General features: G+C 34.9%; 1 protein-coding gene across 1 annotated transcript; it reads left to right on the top strand.

The window, feature by feature from the left end:
• The first annotated feature begins 2,025 nt into the window (after positions 1–2,025).
• ptprc (protein tyrosine phosphatase receptor type C) lies at positions 2,026–21,434 on the top strand. The gene is made up of 36 exons (XM_016273782.1): positions 2,026–2,218; positions 2,742–2,792; positions 2,874–2,927; positions 3,213–3,272; positions 3,700–3,714; positions 4,857–4,877; positions 4,999–5,061; positions 5,357–5,434; positions 6,281–6,343; positions 8,877–8,894; positions 9,005–9,250; positions 10,155–10,334; positions 10,502–10,624; positions 10,766–10,885; positions 11,682–11,828; positions 12,785–12,943; positions 13,515–13,744; positions 13,838–13,898; positions 14,072–14,174; positions 14,278–14,309; positions 14,401–14,504; positions 14,582–14,672; positions 14,779–14,846; positions 15,088–15,124; positions 15,442–15,539; positions 15,899–16,024; positions 16,103–16,260; positions 16,381–16,516; positions 17,171–17,317; positions 17,435–17,525; positions 17,676–17,806; positions 17,983–18,117; positions 18,483–18,605; positions 18,710–18,876; positions 18,954–19,089; positions 20,655–21,434. The coding sequence occupies exons 1-36, from the start codon at positions 2,140–2,142 to the stop codon at positions 20,955–20,957; spliced, it is 3,954 nt and encodes a 1,317-aa protein (XP_016129268.1). The 5' UTR covers positions 2,026–2,139; the 3' UTR covers positions 20,958–21,434.
• Positions 21,435–21,910: the final 476 nt, after the last annotated feature.

The following is a 21,910-nucleotide window of genomic DNA, read 5'->3' as shown; positions in this document are numbered from 1 at the left end:
GTTGTTTTAAAAGCAGTGCATTATATTACAATGCATTATTACTGAATATGTAATATGCATTGTTTTAATAGCCAATGTTTGTGAATATAGCAGAGTTTGGCGGTTTAGATCAAACTTTAAAAGCAGGTTGCATATCAATTGTTTTATGCGAACCTCATTGCGGTTACTGTGACAAGACAGTCAAATTAAAATATGTTTTGAAAGCAAATCTCTCAAAACGACAAGAAAACTAGTTCAAACTGGAGGTTTAAAGTCATTTTTCTCATTTTGTCATGTTCCATGTAATGGGTGGACCTGCTAAAACAGCTACGCTCAAGATGCATGCACTTCAAGTTGTGAAGTCATGCAAAACCACATCCGGCAAAGACAAAAAAGTGAAAAGTACTGCCACTCTGAGCTAAAACTACAGTAATCCAAAATCAAAATTTAAGGAAACATATGAGATTTTCAGATCTATAAAACTGATGCATCTTAGCTATCTTAGTGTCAAAAAATACCAAATCTTTCCTTATCTTGACACTGCGTAAGACTAGTAGTCTACACTTTACAGTTTAGATTTACAGTCTTCTAGTTGTAGTCGAAGCTCTCATGTAGAAGATTTAGAAGAGTTGCATAGATATCATTTGCATATCTACAGAAGTACATATGATCACTCCCCCTTCCGCACATGTACTGTGTATGAGTTATATGGCCGTACATTTGCGAGAACCACAGGTACACAGTGTATACTGAACCGAACAAAAGAAATGAAAGCAAAGTGCCAGAGCCTTGAGAAGGGGGAAGGGTTTTGTCAAGCTACAGGAAGCTGTGGTTGAGAACCTGAAATAGTTTGTGTGCGTACTGCGTTTCCATGGCAGCCAGGTCGCGCCACATACAGACCACTGCTAGTAGCTCCCTTCCACTTTCTGACCAAAGCCGGCAGTTTTACATGGAGCCTGTTTTGGGTTTCAGAGAAAAGAGATGCTGAATATAATGCAAGAGTGTTTTTTTTATGTGTAATTGTTGTTCTCATTTATTCGTTTAGGTATAGCTAAATACTAAGTGGTTTGTATTGGTAAATAATTAAACATATTGTCATTGCTACACTTTTTTATTTTTTAAGTAGTAAATCATTTTTGGATTAGGTTTTTACATAAAATACTAGTTCAGTTTTTATACTTCAACATTTCATGGTTAATTCAGTGTGTTACTTGCTGTTTCCTTGTAATTATTTGTGAAATTTGCAAGCAATTTCTGAGTGAAAATGATTTCTACACCAATATTTGTTTTCAGACCATCTAGTTTTAGAGGACAAATTTCTATACATTTCTATAAATTCCCTAAACCAACAACACATGAGTTTTAGTGTATGTTTCAAGTTTCGTGTTGTTGCTGTGAAAATTGGGATCGGCTTCTATATTTCCACCTTTTATCATGTCAGACATTGGCTTCATCAAAAGAAATGTAATTTGATAATGTACAGGAAAGTTCTTTGGTCTTTTGTATGAGTTTGTAGTTTTAGTGCCTTTGCTGTAAATCCTGTACTGGACTACCTAAAATGAACTTGCTTTTCTCTTTAGACTCAGGCCCACACACACACACACATACACGCAGAAGAAAAATTTAATGGTCTAACTCTTTCTATTTAATGGTTATTTGGTAAGAGATGATTAAAAGGAGAAATCTTTTTAAAATGTAGTTTAAAGCACATGTGGCAAGTTCTTAGATTTCGATGTTGTTAAAAATGTTTCTACCATTTTCAAAACAAAAAATAAAATAAAACAGTATAATTAAATTCTTAAAATGTGAAGTGGTGTCACTATTAAGTAAAAGGTATATTCTACTTATAATTTAATTGCTTATTAAAAAGTTTTTAAACACATTTTGAAGATAAAAATGCATTAATATGTAAATATGAAATAATTTGAGTTTTTTAACTGACATTTAAGGTTGTGCGCTCAATCAAAATGTATTGTGTTTTGGTGCAAATTCTTCTCTCATTTAAAATAGCAAATGCTAATACTAATATGAGTACAATAGTTAATCAATTTGAGATTGGCTTCAGTAAATCTACTTTTTCATCACAATTGAATTTGAACGTGTACGACTTGCTGGAAGAAGCTTCTTTGACCTAAGTTTGCAGTTTAAAAAGTTTCTAAAATGAACTTGCTTTTCCTTGTAGCTATAAGCCCCTCACCCTCACACACTTCTACTGCATACCAAGAATCAAGTACACCAGGTAACAGTAAGGATGTTCGAGATGATGAAAAATCTAGTAAAAAATCTGCAAGTTTTTAGATTTATGTTTCTATAATATTTGATCAAAAATAATGATATATAATGTAATTGTTTAAAAGTTTTTAAACCCATTTTGAAGATAAAAAGTTTTTAGACATTATTATGTAAATATGAAATACTAAAGAATTGTCAAGCTGTTTTTCAACTTTAACTTCCCATACTGTATCTTTCATTGTTGACATTGAAGGTTGTGCACCCAATCAAGCTTTATTGTGTTTTGGTGCAAATTCATCTCTCATTTAATATAGCTAATGCTAATACTAATACGAAAGTTTATAAATCTGAGATTAACTTCAACCTTTTATCATGCAAGATATTGACTTCATCACCATTTAATCTGAAAGTGTACGACTAGAAGAAACATCTTTGGTCTTTTGTATGAGTTTGTAGTTTAGTGTGTTTGTAGTTAAATCCTGTACTGGATTTTACCGAAAATGAACACTTGCTTTTCTCTTCGGTCACAGGCCCCTCACCCACACGCACTTCTGAACAAGACACAAACACAAAAGAAACAGGTAATGGTCAAACTCAGTAGTTTTCCAGCAATCAAATATCCCTTACTGGACTGCCTAAAATGAACTTGCTCTACCCTTTAGTCCCAATCACCTCACCCTCACGCACCTCTCAAGTCACAATCCCAAAAGATAAAGGTAACGATTATCCTCTTTTTGACATACTCTCTTGCAGCAGTCAGTGATACGTAAGGATGTACAAGATGATGAAAAAGAGAAGGCATTCTTAAAATCTAGTTTAAAACACACGTATCTCTCTCTCTCTCTCTCTCTCTCTCCCTATGCAATGTACTCATTTCTGTAATTTAACTTGTAGTGGTTAGTGCTGCATTTGGTTTATTAATCCTGCGGAAAATTGGTGTCAACTTTATGCATAAGAACTGTATTTGAATCCAGTTTAAACTATATGATCATGTCAAATAGGTTCTTCTGACTCATCCAACAACACGCAATCCACTACTCCTACTCCTGCCTTACATACAGGTAATCATGACACCACACATCACCACAGCAGACACACAGTCAGTCTTGCTCATGACCTCTGACCTCCATTCTATCTTCACGCTGCATTGCAAGCTCACCATCACTATCTCTCCAAACTCATGTCACCATTGTGGTGTAATGGATTAGTTGTGTCATGGGCAGTGTTATATTTTTATAATGGTACAAATTGGATTTTTTCGATAAAGTCTGTCGAAGACGTGAAATATATGTAAATAATGCTGCTAGCAGATGTTATAATGGGGTATAATGGGTAAGTAGCTGCACGTCATGCAGCAATTTCTGTGCAATCACCCTTTGGCACAAAAGCTGTTTACTTTCTCCATTGCTAGAAATAATTAAATTAATTAAAAGTTACATTATTTGTTTCTTATTAAGTTAATATCATTTTATCCCACACTTTCCACAGGTTCAGGAGACGAAGGTACGTGTCACTCTTTGCTTATGCTATTTCTGTTATGCTTGTGATGCTTCCAGACAGTTATAACTGTTGGTTGTTATATGTGTGTGTGTAAACTGTATGCCTTTTTTTTTTTTTTTTACGTCCGTTGTATGTTTGGGTCAGAAAATAAATATGTGAGAACTTGATATGCTTAGGTATTGTTTCACGGTGTTCATCCATCATTACAGTCACTCAGTCAGACTCCTCCACTCTCACGACTGCATCAAACACACCTGCAAATGCCACTGAAGATATATCTGACGTCACCTCATCAAACAATTATTCTCTCATGCACAATCTCTCACACTCTGACCTCCATCTGCCCATCATACTGTGCTAAACAAGATGTTTATGTTGTATTTATTCATTTATTATTAATTTAATTTAATTTAATTAATTTATTTATTTTTGAGAGAGAGACACAAGCTAACCCTTCTAGGCCACACCAGTGTTTACATTAAAGATCCTGTAATATAGTTAATAATATTAAACATTTATTGTTGTTAATCAAAAAGAAATCGTTGTTGTTGTTGTTTGAGACCCAAGCAAACAATTTTAGGCTACATCAGGATTCAAATTTAAGACAATGCAATATAATAATAAGCGTCTATTTTAATCAAAAATAAATAATGTCATATCTTGTGCTAAAATATTTTGTCATTATAATATTTTTGTTTGTTTATTGTTTGTTTGTTTGTTGTTATTTTTTGCCTTTTTGCGATAGTTTTCTTAATTTAGATTTTTTTTTTTATTACAGTTTGTAGAAGTTTTAAAAGTTTTAAAATCAGCATAGACCTATTGCAATTTTAAAATCTGTATTCTCAGTATTCCTGTTTCAAAAAACAAAATCTAAAGCACTATTTTGTATATTTATACATTCCTCTATAAGAGTTGTTCTTATATGATGGATTAAATGTCTGTTCTGACAGCTGGGGGAAAAAAGCAATGCTAAAAGCAAATAATAATCGCGTATAAGATGGCAAAGTCATATGAAAGAGGAGACAACACTTCCTTTTGGCGCAAAAGCCATTCACTCTGTTGATTCTAAGAAATAATTAAATGATTAAAAGTTCAGTTGCAGTTCTGACAAATATAATTAATAGTTTTATCTCACACTTTTGCAGGTGCATCTAAGAATGATTCAGGTAAATGTCCCTCTATTTCTGTTATGCTGTTCCTGATTTGATCTTGTGAGTCAAAGAATGTATATCAGTGACAACGTGATATGCTTAGATATTGTTTCACGGTGTTCATCCATCATTACAGCCACTCAGTCAGACTCCCCCACTCTCACCACTGCATCAAACACACCTGCAAATGCCACTGAAGGTAAATCTGACGTCACCTCATCAAACTCACACTCCTGCATTATTATTCTCTCATGCACAATCTCTCACACTCTGACCTCCATCTGCCCATCATACTGTGCTATGAGCACATCACTGAGCAAGAGGTTTTTATTTATTTGTCTGTTTGAGCGCTTTAATCGTTAATGTTAAAGTGCCCTCTCCTCCGATTCACATGTGTTTTCAGCCCATGCCCCAGTGGAGGTCGGTGCATGCCACTGTGTAAAAGTATTTATAAGAGAAACATTTTATTTGATCTAATAACCATTATCATTTAGGGACGTTTGCAAACAAGACAAACAAATCAATCTCACCCACACACACCACGCAACAACAAAACACCAGCATCACTGCAGGTAACAGTGCATTTAACATTATATATATATATATTGTTTTTTTGTTGTTGTTTTTTTACGTATATAAACAGTGGCCAACCTACTCTATAAACAGTTGACTCCGTATGTGCGCTATAAGTTTTCTTTGGGAGTGTGTGAAATAAAAAAAGAAACAGTGGTCTTTATTCCAAGAGGAATGGAAACAGCTCATGGTATTAAACAGGGGTTCTGTTATCGCTAACCACATTAAACATTAGCACTAACTTTGCCTTTCCGTCGGGTTGCTCGATAAAATCAGCACAGAAAAATGTTACCGCCGGGAAAATACGTTCAAATGGATTACTAACTGTTTCTCAATGGCATTTCAGTTCAAAGATTTAATTACCTTCACACTGTAGCGATCCACTGCGAAAAGGTCCAGCTTCCAACATCCAAAGCTAGAGTGAAAATGGCTGACTGTCCAGCAGTTAATTGGATTTCCTTCGCGCGTTCCCAGGGGGCGGAGTTTCCAGAGAAAACATGACTAATTTCTAACATTTCAACATGATTAATTCTAAAAGATTGAACATCTTTTAACATTAAATGAATGGCACAAGACTAAAATATGTTTAAATGAGAAACATAAATGAATCATGTAGGAAATACGAAAGGCATTTTTGCAAATTCAACAATCCCCCCACTGCCATTTTTTCAGTGTTGTTGAGTTTATGGTAATAACAATAAATTTTAATGACATTTTTGCACAATACAAAAATCTGGTATTATGTTGGGTCACTGATGTGATGTACAACCTAATATACCGGACTGGACTGTGGAAAAACATGTAAATGTTTTATTTTATCTAATAACAATTATCATTTACTAAAGATCAAATCCAGACATCCTCACCCCCACGCACCTCACAACAACAAAACGCCAGCACCGCTGCAGGTAACAGTGCATTTAACATTATAATTCATGTTTCCTTTTTAATTCTTTACTAGTTGATCAGTTTTTCTTCAGTCTGTAACATGTAAATACATTTGCATGTTGTTGTGTTTATGCAGTTTGTGATGATAAACAATTTTGTATCAACATTTTTTGTACAATACAAAAATATGGCACTATGTTGGGTCACCATGAGATGTCTTTCCTTCTCATACATCTCATACTGGACTGTGTCAGCATATTTTCTGAGGGAAACAATTTATTTGATCTAATAACTCTTATCATTTAGGGAAAATTACTGATAATAACAAGAAAAACACATCAACCTCACCCGCACACACCACGCAACAACAAAACACCAGCACTGCTGCAGGTAACAGTGCATTTAACATTATAGTTCATGTTTTTTTTTTCCAGCTTATTTTGCTTTTAATACATTCGGATATTGCTGATCATATAAAGCAGTAGCTGGTCCTCTTGTGAAGAAGCCCTGGCCTACGCCAAAAAGTAGGGGTGCAGGTGGCTTCCACAGGACACTGGAAGGGGCAGTAGCTGTGGCCCTTTGGTAGGATCCCAATTTCGTCGGTCATCCGACGTGACGTCGAGAGTGACTGACTGAAAGGGAACGTCTCGGTTACGTATGGTAACCCTCGTTCTCTGAAGGAGGGAACGGAGACGTCACGTCCCGTCGCCACAGCTCCTGTACCACCGCTGAGCGGCCGGGTCACCGGCTCGGCTCCTCAGCGAAAACCTGAATATGCGCTGCATCTGCTGCCTACTTATACTCACGCTGTGATCAGCAGCAGCTGGATGCAATAATCGCATGCCAATGTGCATTGGCTCGTTTAGTTTACACTCAAAGTAGATTGGTCCCTCTAAGCGGGATCCCAATTTGTCGGTCATCCGACGTGACGTCTCCGTTCCCTCCTTCAGGGAACGAGGGTTACCATACGTAACCGAGATGTTCTGTCATTATAATACATTTTGATTTAAGGACATTTTTTTAAATAAAGCAAAAATACGGCACAATGTTGGGTAACCATGTGATGTCCGACTTCTGACTTCATGTTTTGTTTTGTTTTTTTATTTTAAATGTACCAGTTTCTTAGCTTATGCAGTTTATGGTAATAATAATCAATTTTAATTATATTTTTGTACAATACAAAAATCTTGCATCATGTGTTGTCCATCTTCCTTATATCCCATACTGGATTGAGTAAAAGTATTTATAAGAGAAACAATTTATTTGAACAAATAACCATTATCGTTTAGGCAATTTCACTGAACCTAAAAACCAGACAAACACATCAACCTCACCCGCACACACCACGCAACAACAAAACACCAGCATCACTGCAGGTAACAGTGCATTTAACATCATATTTCTTTTCTTTATTTAATTAATTGATTAGTTTATTTGTTTTTCTTCAACCTGTCATGTAATAAATTAGTTTTGTTGAGCTTATGCAGCAGGCCTATATGCACTCAGTTTACATTGACATGTTTGTGTCACAAATAATAAGAAATGTGAATCTAAATAAATCCAATGTTAGACCAACAGAATTCCCTCAAATGTTGTCCCAACTGTTCGAAAACAGTTGTTTAAACCAAGAATTTAACATTTAAAATGTAACAATACTGATGAAATGTTAAGGCTTTGTGAGTTCCCAGCATGCTTTGCAGCATGAATAAAGTAAGGGTTTTTAGGGTATTATTGTTAGGATATGTTTACACAATGATGTACTAAAAAATAAAACGCTTTTTTTTTAAGTTTTGTGTGCAGACGACAATGTCAAAACATGGATCCTTGAAAAATGACTAAAAATGCTGTATTATGCAAGTCAAGCCAGTATTTGGCGATGTTACTTTGTAAAGAAACACTACACACCTGTGCATATTCTTACAAACTGAACACGTAATATTGTCGAACAAATCTAATGAATTTACTGGCTGAATCAGACATTTTTTATTTAGTGAACAAACAAATTGAAACTGACAAAACAAAGCTGAATTGCATAGTACAATTTAATAATATTAGTTTATTAATAGCTTAGAGAAGCAATGCATCATGTAAGAGTTTTATGTTTTAGCAACAATTTAGTGTGATAATATTAATTAACTTGCTTTACCCTAAGCTACAGGCCTCTCACCCACAAGCACTCCATCACAAACCCCATCAATAACAGTGAAAGGTAACAGTTCATTAGTTAATTTAGGCATGCTGTATATCAGTGCATTTGTTTTATGTGAAGCAATGGAGTAAGCTATATTAGTTTGCAGTAATATCCTGGTCAGCTATTTTTAACTCTTATTGTCAACTACTGGCTCAACAAGGTGTAGGGAATGACACCACCTCACATCCAAGCACTGGATCTCCCACCTCCATGCACTCCAGCTCAACCTCACCCTCACCCCCACCCACACCCACCATCATACTCTCGGGTAACACCAAACCATTTGTGCTCTCTGTACAATTACTGTTTAGGTGATAAAATTGCATTATGATGATTAATTTGTGATAATGTGCTTTCCTCAGGCACCACAGAAGTCCCATGTGAGTATTGGTTTATTGCACCTGATGTATGAAGTCAAGTTTGGTTGTTTTTCAAGACATGTAATTCACTGCTTATGAATTTGTGAATGTTCATATGCGTTTAAACACAGGTCAATACCAACTTATAGCGAGAAGCTATGAAGGAATTTCCCATGTGGTGAATATCAGTGACTCCAAAAGCCAAAATTACACAATCAGTATAAAGGATAAGGACAGTTTGAAGAACTTCTCTGTCAGTAATGGATCTGATCTAACTGCCATCAAAATACTGTTTAAATGGTTAAAACCATGCACTAATTACAGTGTAACTGTAAATAACTGCAAAGTCCTTGGAGAAGACCATTTTAATTTGAATGGTAAGTAATGTACAGGCAGAAATTTTTCATAATTGCAAAGACCGTATTTAACACAGTTGCTTTAATGAGTGGTTTTTCCCTATTTATCTCAAACTTTGATTTATTTTTATTCAAGTATTATTTTTATTGTAAGACTAGTTAGATTTCTTTTAAACAAATATGTAAACCATGAGCTAACATTTAAAAATTACAATATTTTCACAAATATTGATGGCTTATTCACTTGTGCCATTATGTGTCATATTTCTGGGTCAGTTAGAAGTACTCTAAATAGACAAAACTGTGTTACCATATTCATGCATGATATTTCTAGTCTCAGTGAAGGTACTGGATTAATGATGTATAATTAAACAAGAGAATCTGCTGAATCAGATGATTACAGTTCTGTCAATTTCTCAGCAATTCTCAGCTAATTTTCAGCTAAATAAATGGTTAGACTGACAGTGCTACAACTCAACCTGTGTTACAATTGAAAACAAGTTAATTAATGTGACAACTAAAAACTAATAAAATTAATGCCGCGATTTCAATATTCATAAGGATTCATTTTTAGGTGTCGTCAATACGTCAGTTTTGTACGTTAAAATGCTGAAAATACGTCAGTTTCGTACGTTTAGAGGCTGAAAATACGTCAGTATTGTACATTTTAGTGCCTGTAAAAACGTAAGTAAATGTACGTTTTATAGAACCACATTTTACGTAAAATACATACGAATTATCATGAGATCACGTTGGTTAAAATCATCCCTGACAATATAATAAGGGCAAAATAGCTGGACAGTTTGCATATACTATGTTGTAGGGTTATGGAATAGTGTTGTTTTATTAGTGTCATTACTTTATTGTTTTTATCTAAGTAATGTGGGAAAGTAATGTCTTTGTTCCTATCTTTATTTCTTTTTAGTCACTGAAAGTAAAAACAATTCTGCAAAACTTGAGGGTGATCAGCAAGTGTGTTTTAAAGATAGCAAATGGAATTTGACTAAATGTGTTAATATAACAACTGAAGACTCTTGTGTTCAGAAGCCCATTCACATTAGTCTAGAAACATGCAGCTACACAATGAATATCCGTATGCCCCCAGGTGAGCATTTAATGCATTTAATAGATATATCATTGCCATGCAGCTATTATTTTTTAAATGAGGCTCCAGCAACAGTCCTGACTTGATAATATATTATACATGTTCAGAATGACATCTTTGCACTAGTGCATATATTTAACTTACTAACAGATTGTTTTTCCCCCCAGTCAAACCCGAAATAACCTTCAGTAAAACTATTCCAACTAAGTTTGTGTGGAGTAATAAACCACTCAGTTCAGAGAATGTGAGTCAGTGTAAAGACACATTTAAGGTCCATTGCAATGGCATTAGTAAGTAATGTTATTGTTTTATGTTAAGTAGCAATGTAAATGCATAATGTTATATTTCTAATGATATTTACACTGTATACATATAGTAAGCACATAAATACTGCAAATGATTGAAAAAGTTTTCTCTTCCTACTTTATTAGAGTATGATTTGGATAAGGATGTGTTTTTGAAACCTTCAAAAGAGTACACATGCACTGGAAAATATGAATATTACAATACGTTCATTGATAGCAATCCAGAACAAGTTAACATCCATTGCGGTGAGTTACCCACGCCTGCACTTTTTTATAATTAATCATATTTGTGATAATAATATTTAACAACAATGCCTTGATTATATTATATAAATACATTCGTGGTTGTTTCTATAATAATTTCGTCACAGTGGTTTCTTGAATCTGAATAAATATTTTGTCCTAAAGCCAACTTGAGAAAATGTATTGTTTTTTTTTACCCTCTTTTTCCTTATTTAAAAAAAAAATCTAAAGTGTCATACTATATATTTTCATGATTTATGCTTACTTTAATTCACATTGCATGGCTTAATCCCTTTATTGCTCATTTGTTTAGTTCTGTAGTTCTACTACTGCTTAAAGTTATCTTAAGAAAATGTGTAAAGCTGTCTCATGTGGCATTGCAGTATTGGTCCAACTCTCTTATAACACTTATCATGCTTTCATTGTAACACTTCACAATAAGGTTCCATTAGTTCATATTAGTTAATGTATTAACTAACATGAATGAACAATGAGCAATACATTTCATTGTTCATGTTAATTCACAGTACATTAACTAATGTTAACAAGTACAATTTGTGATTTTAATAATGCATTAATAAATGTTGAAATTAACATTAACTAAGATAAATAAATGCTGTAGAAGTATTGTTCATTCTAAGTTCATGTTAATTCTAAGTAGTTAACTCATTTTAACTAATGAACCTTATTGTAAAGTGTAACCACTGTAATTAACCTATTTATTTGTTCACATGCAACCACAGGAGAATTGACTTTTTATATATATTTCTGACATCTTTTTTCTTTCTTTCTTTTACAGAATGGATAAATGAAACTGTGTTTCATGAAGTAACCAGCAACTCAATTGTGATCTTATGGAATCTGTCCCCAGGGTTTAAATGCAAAGGAATTACATGGGAAAACATTTCAGGCATTTGTGAAAGCTCTCTTGGTAAAACCTTTGATGGTAAGATCAGTATTTTCTGTAGTGCCAATTCTTATCACTGAAATTAGCTTTTGAAATGATCAGGTGTTTGAGTCAGCATATGTAAATCCACTGAAAGGTATAGTCTCACTAATAAATGTTAAATTTACTCACTCATTGTCATTTCAAATATATATATATATACTGTATATATATATATATATATATATATGCTGCTAAATAATTTGAATAATAAACCTAGCAGTCTGATGTCATTGGGAAGAACTTGACTGTACCTACGTTCTTGCAAACCTTGAAAACGTACCTATACATACAATTCACAACAGTTTCCAAATGAACACGTAAATTATGATTTGCTTAGGTTTAGGGGTTTTCAGATTTTAGTTTTGTTGGTTTCAAAGTCAATATAGCATTAACCTTTTAGTGCCACTGGGCATTTCATTTCTGAACTGCAGTGATGCATACAATAAGCAATGTATGTAAATGCTGCCACAGGCAATGTTTTGAATAAATGTGAACTTGGTTTTAATGCCAATAACTGGACACTGACATTTCACCTCTGCAGTATGTGCAAGAAGCAGTATAAAAAGAGTAAAATGTGCCTCAGTTATAAACTTCAATGAAATCAGGCTGACAACTAATTTAAGACTCTTTTCCATACAACATCAGTTCACAGTGACCAGGGCTACTCCAAAAAAGCAAACATAAAACATTGTTAGGTACACCAATTTTAGAACTTGTCTTTTTGTGGATAATGCTTGAAGCTTGACAGTCATAGTCGCAATGAATTGTCATTGTATGGAAAACAAAGTCTATGTTAAAATTATTTTTTTGTGCTCCATGGATAAAACAATAGCATATGTTTTGCATGAGAATGAGTAAGTGATTACAGAATTTTCAATTTTGGATGAATTATCTCTTTAAATGTCCATTTGTTCTGTTGTGATTTACTAATTTGGTTATTTATTAATTTTCAGATCACAATTGCAACCAAGTAAATGACACAACTGCAAAATGCATATTTTCTAGATTAGACTCGTATACCAATTACACATGCACACTTTCAGCCGAGGTCAACAAATCCATTGACTACCCTAAGTATACCAGAGTTTTTTATAAAAAAACAAATTCTTCAAGTAAGTGTAATCATTTTTAAATATCTGTTTCATATTTGTAACTTCGGTACATAATCTAGGTGTATATTTGTTACCTACAATACATAATTTAAACTCTGCTGAAAATTGAGATGCTGATGACACGTTTATGGCTTTTCCTGATAATAATTCAGTAGGGAATCATTAATCAATAACTTATTAATAATAATAATTTCTTCACAGTGGTTTCTTGAATCTGAATAAATATTTTGTCCTAAAGCTAACTTGAGAAAATGTATTGTTTCATTTTTACCCTCTTTTTTCCTTATTAAAAAAAAAATCTGGTGTCATACTATATATTTTCACGATTTTTGCTTACTTTAATTCATATTGCATGCCTTAATCCCTTTATTGCTTATTTTATCGTTCTGTAGTTCTACTACTGTTTAGAAAATGTGTAAAGCTGTCTCATGTGGCATTGCAGTATTAATCAATTACACAGTAAACAATTTTTAGACCAGTAAATGCAAGATCACACAAGATCATGCTCTAAATAAAGATGTCTTATCAAATCACATATTAACAGTTTTTTTCTTTTTCTGTATTTTAATAGAGCCCAGTTTTGAAGAAAAGAATAATGTCAAAGTGACAGGAACATCTCATAATTCTTTTACTGTGAAATGCAACAACTTGAGTATGAAAGAGTGGAATGGGCCTAAGGGAAAATATATAGCCAAACTCATAAGTAATAGACCACCTGTAGAAAAAGAAAATGAAACTGAAAATGAATACTGTTCATTTGCATTTGAAAATCTGTACTACCACACGAATTATACTATTGAGGTATTTATTTATTTTTGCAGTAGCCTGAGTGGTATTATAGTGTTATGGTTTGTGTTTCACAGTATTATTTCTTTCTTTCTTTCTTTAATTCAGATTACAGCCAAGAATGGAAATGGCGACATTTCTACTGTTAAAACTTACCAATCCACTAGCTGTAAGAACAACCTTTTCTATTATAGCAGATTAAAAATCAAGCAAACTGTAATTGCATTTTTAGAAATATTATAAAAGAAAATGAAAACACAAAAGTAGTAATACATTTCAAGTCATAAAATGTTATAAATATAGTTATAGTCTAAAATCTGAAGTGGTGTGTTCCTCTCTCAGATAACGATAAGGCTGTCATCGGATTCTTGGCGTTCCTCATCCTTGTGACGTCACTTGCGCTCCTTTTTGTGTTATACAAAATTTTCCTGCTCAACAGAAAACGGTCAGTTTGTCAAATGTATTATTTTCAGTTGACATCAAATGATTCATATATTAACATTAGCATAAATGTGTATATATGTTTCTGATGGGGTTTCTCACCACAGGAATACTGAAGATGAAGAGATTCTTCTTACACGTATGTTATTCGCTCCTATCAATCAATTCAGTGTATTTCAAAAGAAAACTGATTTCAGAAGAACTATCTGATGTTCCGTGTCCTCCTCCAGCAGAACCCCTGCGCAGAGTTGAGCCCATCTATGCTGATGGTTTAGTGGAGGCGTACAAGAGCAAGATCGCTGATGAGGCCCGTCTGTTTATGGATGAGTTTCAGGTGATCCTCTGTACCATAAATCTACATTTACTGTTTTAATATAATGAGAAATATATTCAGATTCTGCTTCTCCTCAGAGCATTCCCCGAATTTTCTCCAATTACACCATCAAAGAAGCGAAGAAACAAGAAAACCAGTTCAAGAACCGCTATGTTGACATTCTGCCCTGTAAATATCACTCCAGTTTCCATAAAGAAATCTGTTTACCCACAATTCCTTGTGTAGTTTTCATATTTCAATTAGAGAATTGATCGTTTTGTGCATGAATTTGCAGATGACTATAATCGGGTAACTCTCTCAACTGGAGGTGAAGACAGCTACATCAATGCCAGCTTTATCGAGGTACAGGTCATATATGCTCTATATATCATGCTTGTTTACCTCAGTTCATTTGAATATAATTTTATTCAAATTAATTGAGGTACTTTTTAATATAATTTTAATTGTAATGTACTTGACTTAAAATTGATAATTTTTCAATTAAATAATATAATTATATTAAATTATTTTTTTACAATTATTTTTCATTTCAAAACATCAGAAACACTTTTTTTTTTAAATATGTACTCTTTTACCCATACAGGGATATCAAGAGCCAAAGAAATACATTGCAGCCCAAGGTAAAAATCCTCTGGATGGTTATGATTCTAAATTGTGATTGGCTAAGTCACATTTAAAGCGGCCAATGAATGCACACTTTGACCCCACATTCTATATTACTGTCAGAGGCGGATGAACACAGAAACTAGCTTCATTATGAAACCTCTTTTTAAATGGATGTCAACTTATCTGTAGTCTCTTACTGTTGCCTGACAACCATAAAATGTGGCAGAATTGTTTACACCAACAATTAAGTTTATTAAAAGTGAGAATGAACTGAGTTTTGAAGTTTAAACAATGGTTAGATTTCAATTTGTTTGTTGGCTGTGTTTTCCAGGACCCAAGGATGAGACTATTGGTGATTTCTGGCGAATGGTTTGGGAGCAAAAGTCATCCATTATTGTCATGGTCACCCGTTGTGAGGAAGGAAATAAGGTAAGTGGCTGTGTTTGGTCCAGTGTTGTTCTAGAATTTTTTATTTACTATTATAGTATTTATTTATTATAGTGTTTATTTATTTATTCAGCTTTTTTAGTTTTCAGTTTAATTTTATTTTAAGTTTGAGTAATTTTGTTATGTGCATTTGTAATTTTTATTAAATATTGAAATATATTTTAATTAAGCTTTAAAATATTTTAATTAAGCTCTATTTTATTTTATTTTTAGTAATTTTAGTATTACTTCAACCTTAACTTATTTTATTTTGTGATTGATTTTCTGATCAACATTGTTGAAATAATCAATCTTCCTCATTGTGAATTATTTCCACTGAGTGTTGCTGTTTGTCCTCTCAGATCAAATGCGCTCAGTACTGGCCATCTCTGGACAGAGAGACTGAGATTTTTGAAGATTTTGTGGTGAAAATCCGATCTGAGGAACACTGCCCTGATTATATCATTCGCCATCTGATCCTGAACAATGTAAGTGTGTGCGGTCTGCTCTTTCTTATGTGCTTCATTCAGACGGTTTTAACTCTGTGTGTGTGTGTGTGTGTACAGAAGCGAGAGAAGGCCTCAGAAAGAGAGATCACTCATATCCAGTTCATCAGCTGGCCTGACCATGGTGTGCCTGGAGACCCCTGCCTGCTTCTGAAGCTCAGGAGAAGAGTCAACTCCTTCAAGAACTTCTTCAGTGGCCCGGTGGTGGTCCACTGCAGGTAAGACAGGACCGTGGAGATTATTATATACATTTGGTATCAGAAAAGGTATCAGAAAGGGTCTAAAGTGTCATTTGGAGTGGATAAAGCTTAATGTGAATGTTGTCGTATCCTCTATAGTGCAGGGGTCGGCCGCACAGGAACATATATTGGCATTGATGCAATGATTGAATCTCTTGAGGCAGAAGGCAGAGTGGACATCTATGGATTCGTAGCAAAACAACGTCGCCAGCGTTGCCTCATGGTTCAAGTGGAGGTGATTTTATTCAGTGATTTATTGGTTATAAATTTGGTATGTCGCACCAAATTTAAAGTAGGTATTATTAAAATGCCCAATTTGGTCTAGATGTTACACTCTAATCATTTTCAAAATATTTTATGTATAATTAATGATGCAAATAATTCTGTTAACAATTTAAATATTTAAATATTTAATTTTGAGTCATTTGTTTAATTAAAAATTACAAATCAAGTGGTCATTGATTTAAAGTCATGTAATATTCATAAATATTTTTAAAATACTTATATGAAATAGTAATTTAAATGTCAAACATTTTGTAGTATTGAAAATTTAAATGTTTGCACATTTACAATTTGCATGTATATATAAATGTAAATTAAACCAATGCATGCTAAAAAATATTTTCTTTAAATCTTAAATATAAATTTTAAAAATAAATGTTAAATGTAATCTTGAGCTAAATATGCAAAAATAATATTTTAATTTACATTTAAAATGTACACATTTACATTTTAATAGAAGACTATTTGAACATTGATATATATATATATATTAAAAAAGAAATTTGACAAAAATCTGACTAAAAATTCTGTTGTAACACCCTTTATTTTACATTTGATGGATGTGTTTATGCATATTTAACTGTGTGTGTGTTGTTGATTGTGAAAGGCCCAGTACATACTGATCCACACTGCTCTGATTGAACACAACCAGTTTGGAGAGACAGAGGTCTCACTGTCTGAATTCCACTCAGTGCTCAACACCCTCAGACAGAAAGATGGCAGTGACCCCAGTTTGCTTGAAATGGAGTTCCTGGTTTGTCCTCCATCTTTGATTTTCAGCTGATTGCTTATTAGGACACTGAAGTTGTCCTGTACTGTGTGTATCTGACTATTAATGCAACATGTTTTCCTATTGCTTTCCTTTATAAAGAAACTCCCTAAATTTAAAAAATGGAGAACATTTAACACGGGAAGCATAGAGGACAACAAGAAGAAAAACCGCGACTCGGCTGTTATCCCATGTCGGTGACCAACACCAACTTTATTAATCTGCAGATCTTGGTTTCAAATTCATGCTACAGAACTATACTGTATATAATATACAGACACACAATTATATATTCATTATAAATAAGCATCAGATGAGTTACCAGTGAGCATTTCTGTTCCAGACGACTTTAATCGAGTCCTGTTTAGACTGGACATTGAGGGAAACCAGACCAGTGACCCTGAGGATGAGGACGAGTATTCATCAGAAGAGGAAGAAGAATCAAACGAATACATCAACGCCTCATTCATTAATGTACAAAACTTGATTCTCTTGAATTGTTTTTTTTTTATAACAGTTATTAGAGTGAAGGAGAAATTGTTTAATTGTCATGAAAATAATGTAAAAAAAAATCCTAAAATAAGCTTTACAAGCAAGTGATAGGAATATGTAAATCTCAATCAAATATGCTTGTTATTGCTTTTTAACAGGGCTACTGGTGTAGTAAGAGTCTGATCGCAGCACAGGGGCCTTTACCAAACACAACGGAAGAGTTCCTGCTCATGCTGTACCAGCAACAAACTAAAACACTGGTCATGCTCACAGACTGCCAAGAGGATGGCAAGGTACAACCTCCCACAATAACAGAGAGAGAGAGAGACAGACAGACAGACAGAGAGAGAGAGAGAGACAGACAGAGAGAGAGAGAGAGAGAGAGAGAGACGGATAGACGGAGGGATAGAAAGGAGGTTTAGGTGGGATAGGAAGAAGAGGACTGAGGGATAGATAGAAAGACATGCAGACAGACAGGCAGGAAAATTGGATAGACAAACGGAGGGATAGATTGACAGACTGAAGGATAGATAAGACAGATAGAAACAGAAGACGGATAGACAGACAGGCAGGCAGGCAGACGAAGGGATGGAGATAGATAGACAGACAGAGCAATCAACTGAGCTCAGTTTTTCAGGCCATATCTGTATTTTTTCAGGATTATTGTTGTCAGTATTGGGGAGATGAAAAGAAAACGTTCGGAGACATGGAAATTGAGGTAAAAAAGACAGAAACCTTCCCAACGTACGTGAGACGGCATCTAGAAATACAGTCCTCAAAGGTAACCAGAGTCCTTCTCCTCAGCATGAATATCTTTGAATTGAATATCATTAACAGCAGACATGTTTTCTGAGACATATGAATCCATCTTGAATCCTGTAACAGAAGAAAGAGGTCTTGGAGGTGGATCAGTACCAGTTCCTGAAATGGAAAGGCCGTGAGCTTCCAGAGAACGCTCAGGAGTTGATAGAGATGACAAGGATCATCAGAGAGAACGGCAATTATGACAACAGCAAAATGAACCGGAATGTCCCCATAGTGGTGCACTGCAAGTAAGTCCATCAACACCAGTTTTCTTTCCCTGATGAAGATGGGTGGATTTTTAAACATCCGTAAACTTTCATTTCAGCAATGGCTCATCTCGTACCGGAATCTTCTGTGCCTTATGGAATCTCTTGGACAGCGCCTACACAGAGAAGCTGGTGGACATCTTCCTAGAGGTCAAAAACTTGCGCAAGGAGAGGCAGGGGATGGTGGAAACAATAGTAAGTTCTTGCTTTGCTTATAAAAACAATAGACCTTAGTCAGGTTAGATGCCAGGGGCGTAGTTTCCACTGGAGACAGAGGGGACATGTACCCCCCACTTTTCAAAATCCCATTTGTGTCCCACCCTCACATTCAAATTCGTTTGTTGTGATTTTTTTAACCGCACGCCGTCATCGCCACGGAGGAGCAGGACCGAACAGGACACAGACACGCTGTGTCGTTGACCGAACTAACGTTAACATACACTGTTGCTAGGTAACTTCAGGCTGTTGTTAGCTAAATATTTAATGTTGAACAGTGGTTCCAAAACTATGGTACGTGAGGCGACAAAATGCTGAGTTTTGCGGTGTTTCGTGAACGAATCTGTGGCTTTGAACGAATCTCGTTCGTGAAAGTCGTTGATTCAATGATTCATACATAAATACAGTCACTTGCTTAGTTACTGAATGAATGAATGACTCGATGACTCACGCATTAAGACAGTGACTTACCGCCACCTACTGGCGGTTTTAGTATTTAACATACTAAATTTTAATTTAGTATTTAAAAGAATCACTTTTCACTTTTTTTTAATCATCATTGCATATTGCAGGTACAGCGGTTAGTTTGAAATAAAAGTTCGTTTAACAATGGAAATTGAGTCTCACATTATTTAAATTTTATTCACATACAAAACATTAACGGTGAACATTTTTGACTTTATAAAATGTTTCTCTCAAGTCTTGGCGATCGGCCCCTATTAAACAAAAAAGAAAGTCAGACATCTTTTTCTTATACATAGTTTAGTAGCCTACTATTCTTTTTGACAGAATTCCAATCATTATAATCAACTCAATTATTTCCTGGATTTTGTATCACCATAGTCCCTAAATGTATGTACATGCAGGAAATGGGATTCAAATCGAAAACATTTTCCCCCATTTTGTGTCCCCCCCCCACTTCTCAAACCAAAGTGACACCCTTGTTAGATGCCATATTGAATTTAACACGGATGAAAACAAGGTTGTACTGGATAGATTTGTAGTTTTACAATGGCACACACTGTAAATTTTCACAACCCACAACTTTCAAAACTGTTTTTTTTGTTTGTTTGTTAGTTTTTGGGTTGAAAAATCGGTAAGTTATTAACAGTACAATCCACTGAGCTCACTGTACTTCTTTCCCTCACAGCCTCGTTTTCATTCCTCTCAAAAATGAAATATGGTGCTACCCTGTAAAAAGTACAACATATATAATCATGGCTTTATATCTTGGGGGGGGGGGGGGGGATATAGTTTGGGCTATCCATTGTCATTGCAGGGTATTTTATGACCCTTGGTTATCCTTTTCCATGATTCACATCATTCATATTATAGCCTGGACTAATTCAAACTGTATACCTTTGCTAGCCTAACCTGTTAAATGTGAAGCTTTGTGCGTAGAAGTGGCTTTAAGGAAGTTTGAACAATTCACTGTCGTTTGCAAATGTATATCACATAAAAGTTCATCAATCAATCAATGAACAAGTTATATTACGCTTTGTGTTGCACATTAAAATGCTAATGTACTTCTAAACTCCCCACAGGAGCAGTATCAGTTCCTCTACTCGGCTCTAGAGGCCGCTTTCCCGGTGCAGAACGGCGCCGTGAACACGACCCCTGCAAAGGACAACGCGCAGGTCATCAGCGAAACGACGGCGCTCCTCACCGAGCCCAACAGCACTTCCGGTGCTGACCAGAAGGAGGCGGCAGAGAGCACAGCCGCAGAGAGCAGTGAGCAGGAGGCCAAGGAGAGCAGCACTGCTGAGGCGCCACCAGCAGAGGGAGACGGAGAGAAAACCCCAACCGAGGGCACGACCAATGGCCCTGCCGCCACTGTAGATGTTTAAGCATTTTTGGGGCTAAAATGTTTTCGCTAATTTGACACCAAGTGTCAAGGAAAGATTTTGAAAAAGTTATTTTGATTACTTGTTTTACATTTGAGTTTTACTGTACACTGGATGGTAGATCAGCGTTTGTTTTTTTGTGGAGAATTCGGGTTAGCATCGGACCGATCCATTAAAACTTACGTTTCCGCCTCAGGTTTCGGTTTTGAATTTCTGTATAATGATGCTGTTTGTGTGAAATCTGTGCATATTGATCATGTTTATTCACATGTGTAAAGGTTTTGCTTTATGATTTGATTTTTAGGCTATCAAATTTTGAATGTATTGTAAAATAAGACCTTCCAAACGATATTTCTGTTTTTTATAATATTTTTAGCTTGGAAACTGTATGAAAGAACAGTCTTATTGCTTTTAAATTATAGTGTCTGAAATGTTTGATGGAAGTGAGTGCATAAAAGCATAAAAGTTCGAGAACAACCACAAAAAAAAACACAAAAAAAAAAAGGCAAAGATGACTTTGCACTACAGGGCTGTCATCAAACTCTTTCATTTTTTCCCCTATTCGCTTAATACGTATTTCATTTTAAGCAGGTCTAAAGTAACAAAAAAGAATAAAGGGTAGCTTGAACAATACAGCTGTTGTGTTTTACCTCACTATACGCTTAAACAGGTGAAATGAACACGAGCAAAAGCGTGTCACTCGTGCTGATCCAGGTCAGACCCTTCTTAACCCGTTTGAGTCCTCGTCAGGTGCAAGAACCTGGCCTGGAAAATTCAAATAATGTAAAAGCAGCAGAATATGCTTAAATGTAACAAGCATTTGTAATACAAGCATTAGCCACAAGAGGGCGTCTGCTAACAAAAAAGCGAACACACAGACATGCAGTCATCGAGCCAGTATGCTTTTTTGGTATGAATAATAGCTATACATTTTGATTTAAAATGTGTGGTATTGG

This window comes from Sinocyclocheilus grahami, unplaced genomic scaffold (genome assembly GCF_001515645.1).
Source record: "Sinocyclocheilus grahami isolate Dianchi unplaced genomic scaffold, SAMN03320097.WGS_v1.1 scaffold81.1, whole genome shotgun sequence".
NCBI lineage: Eukaryota > Metazoa > Chordata > Actinopteri > Cypriniformes > Cyprinidae > Sinocyclocheilus > Sinocyclocheilus grahami.
Note: the sequence above shows the minus strand (reverse complement) of the source record. Positions and strands in the feature narration are given on the sequence as shown.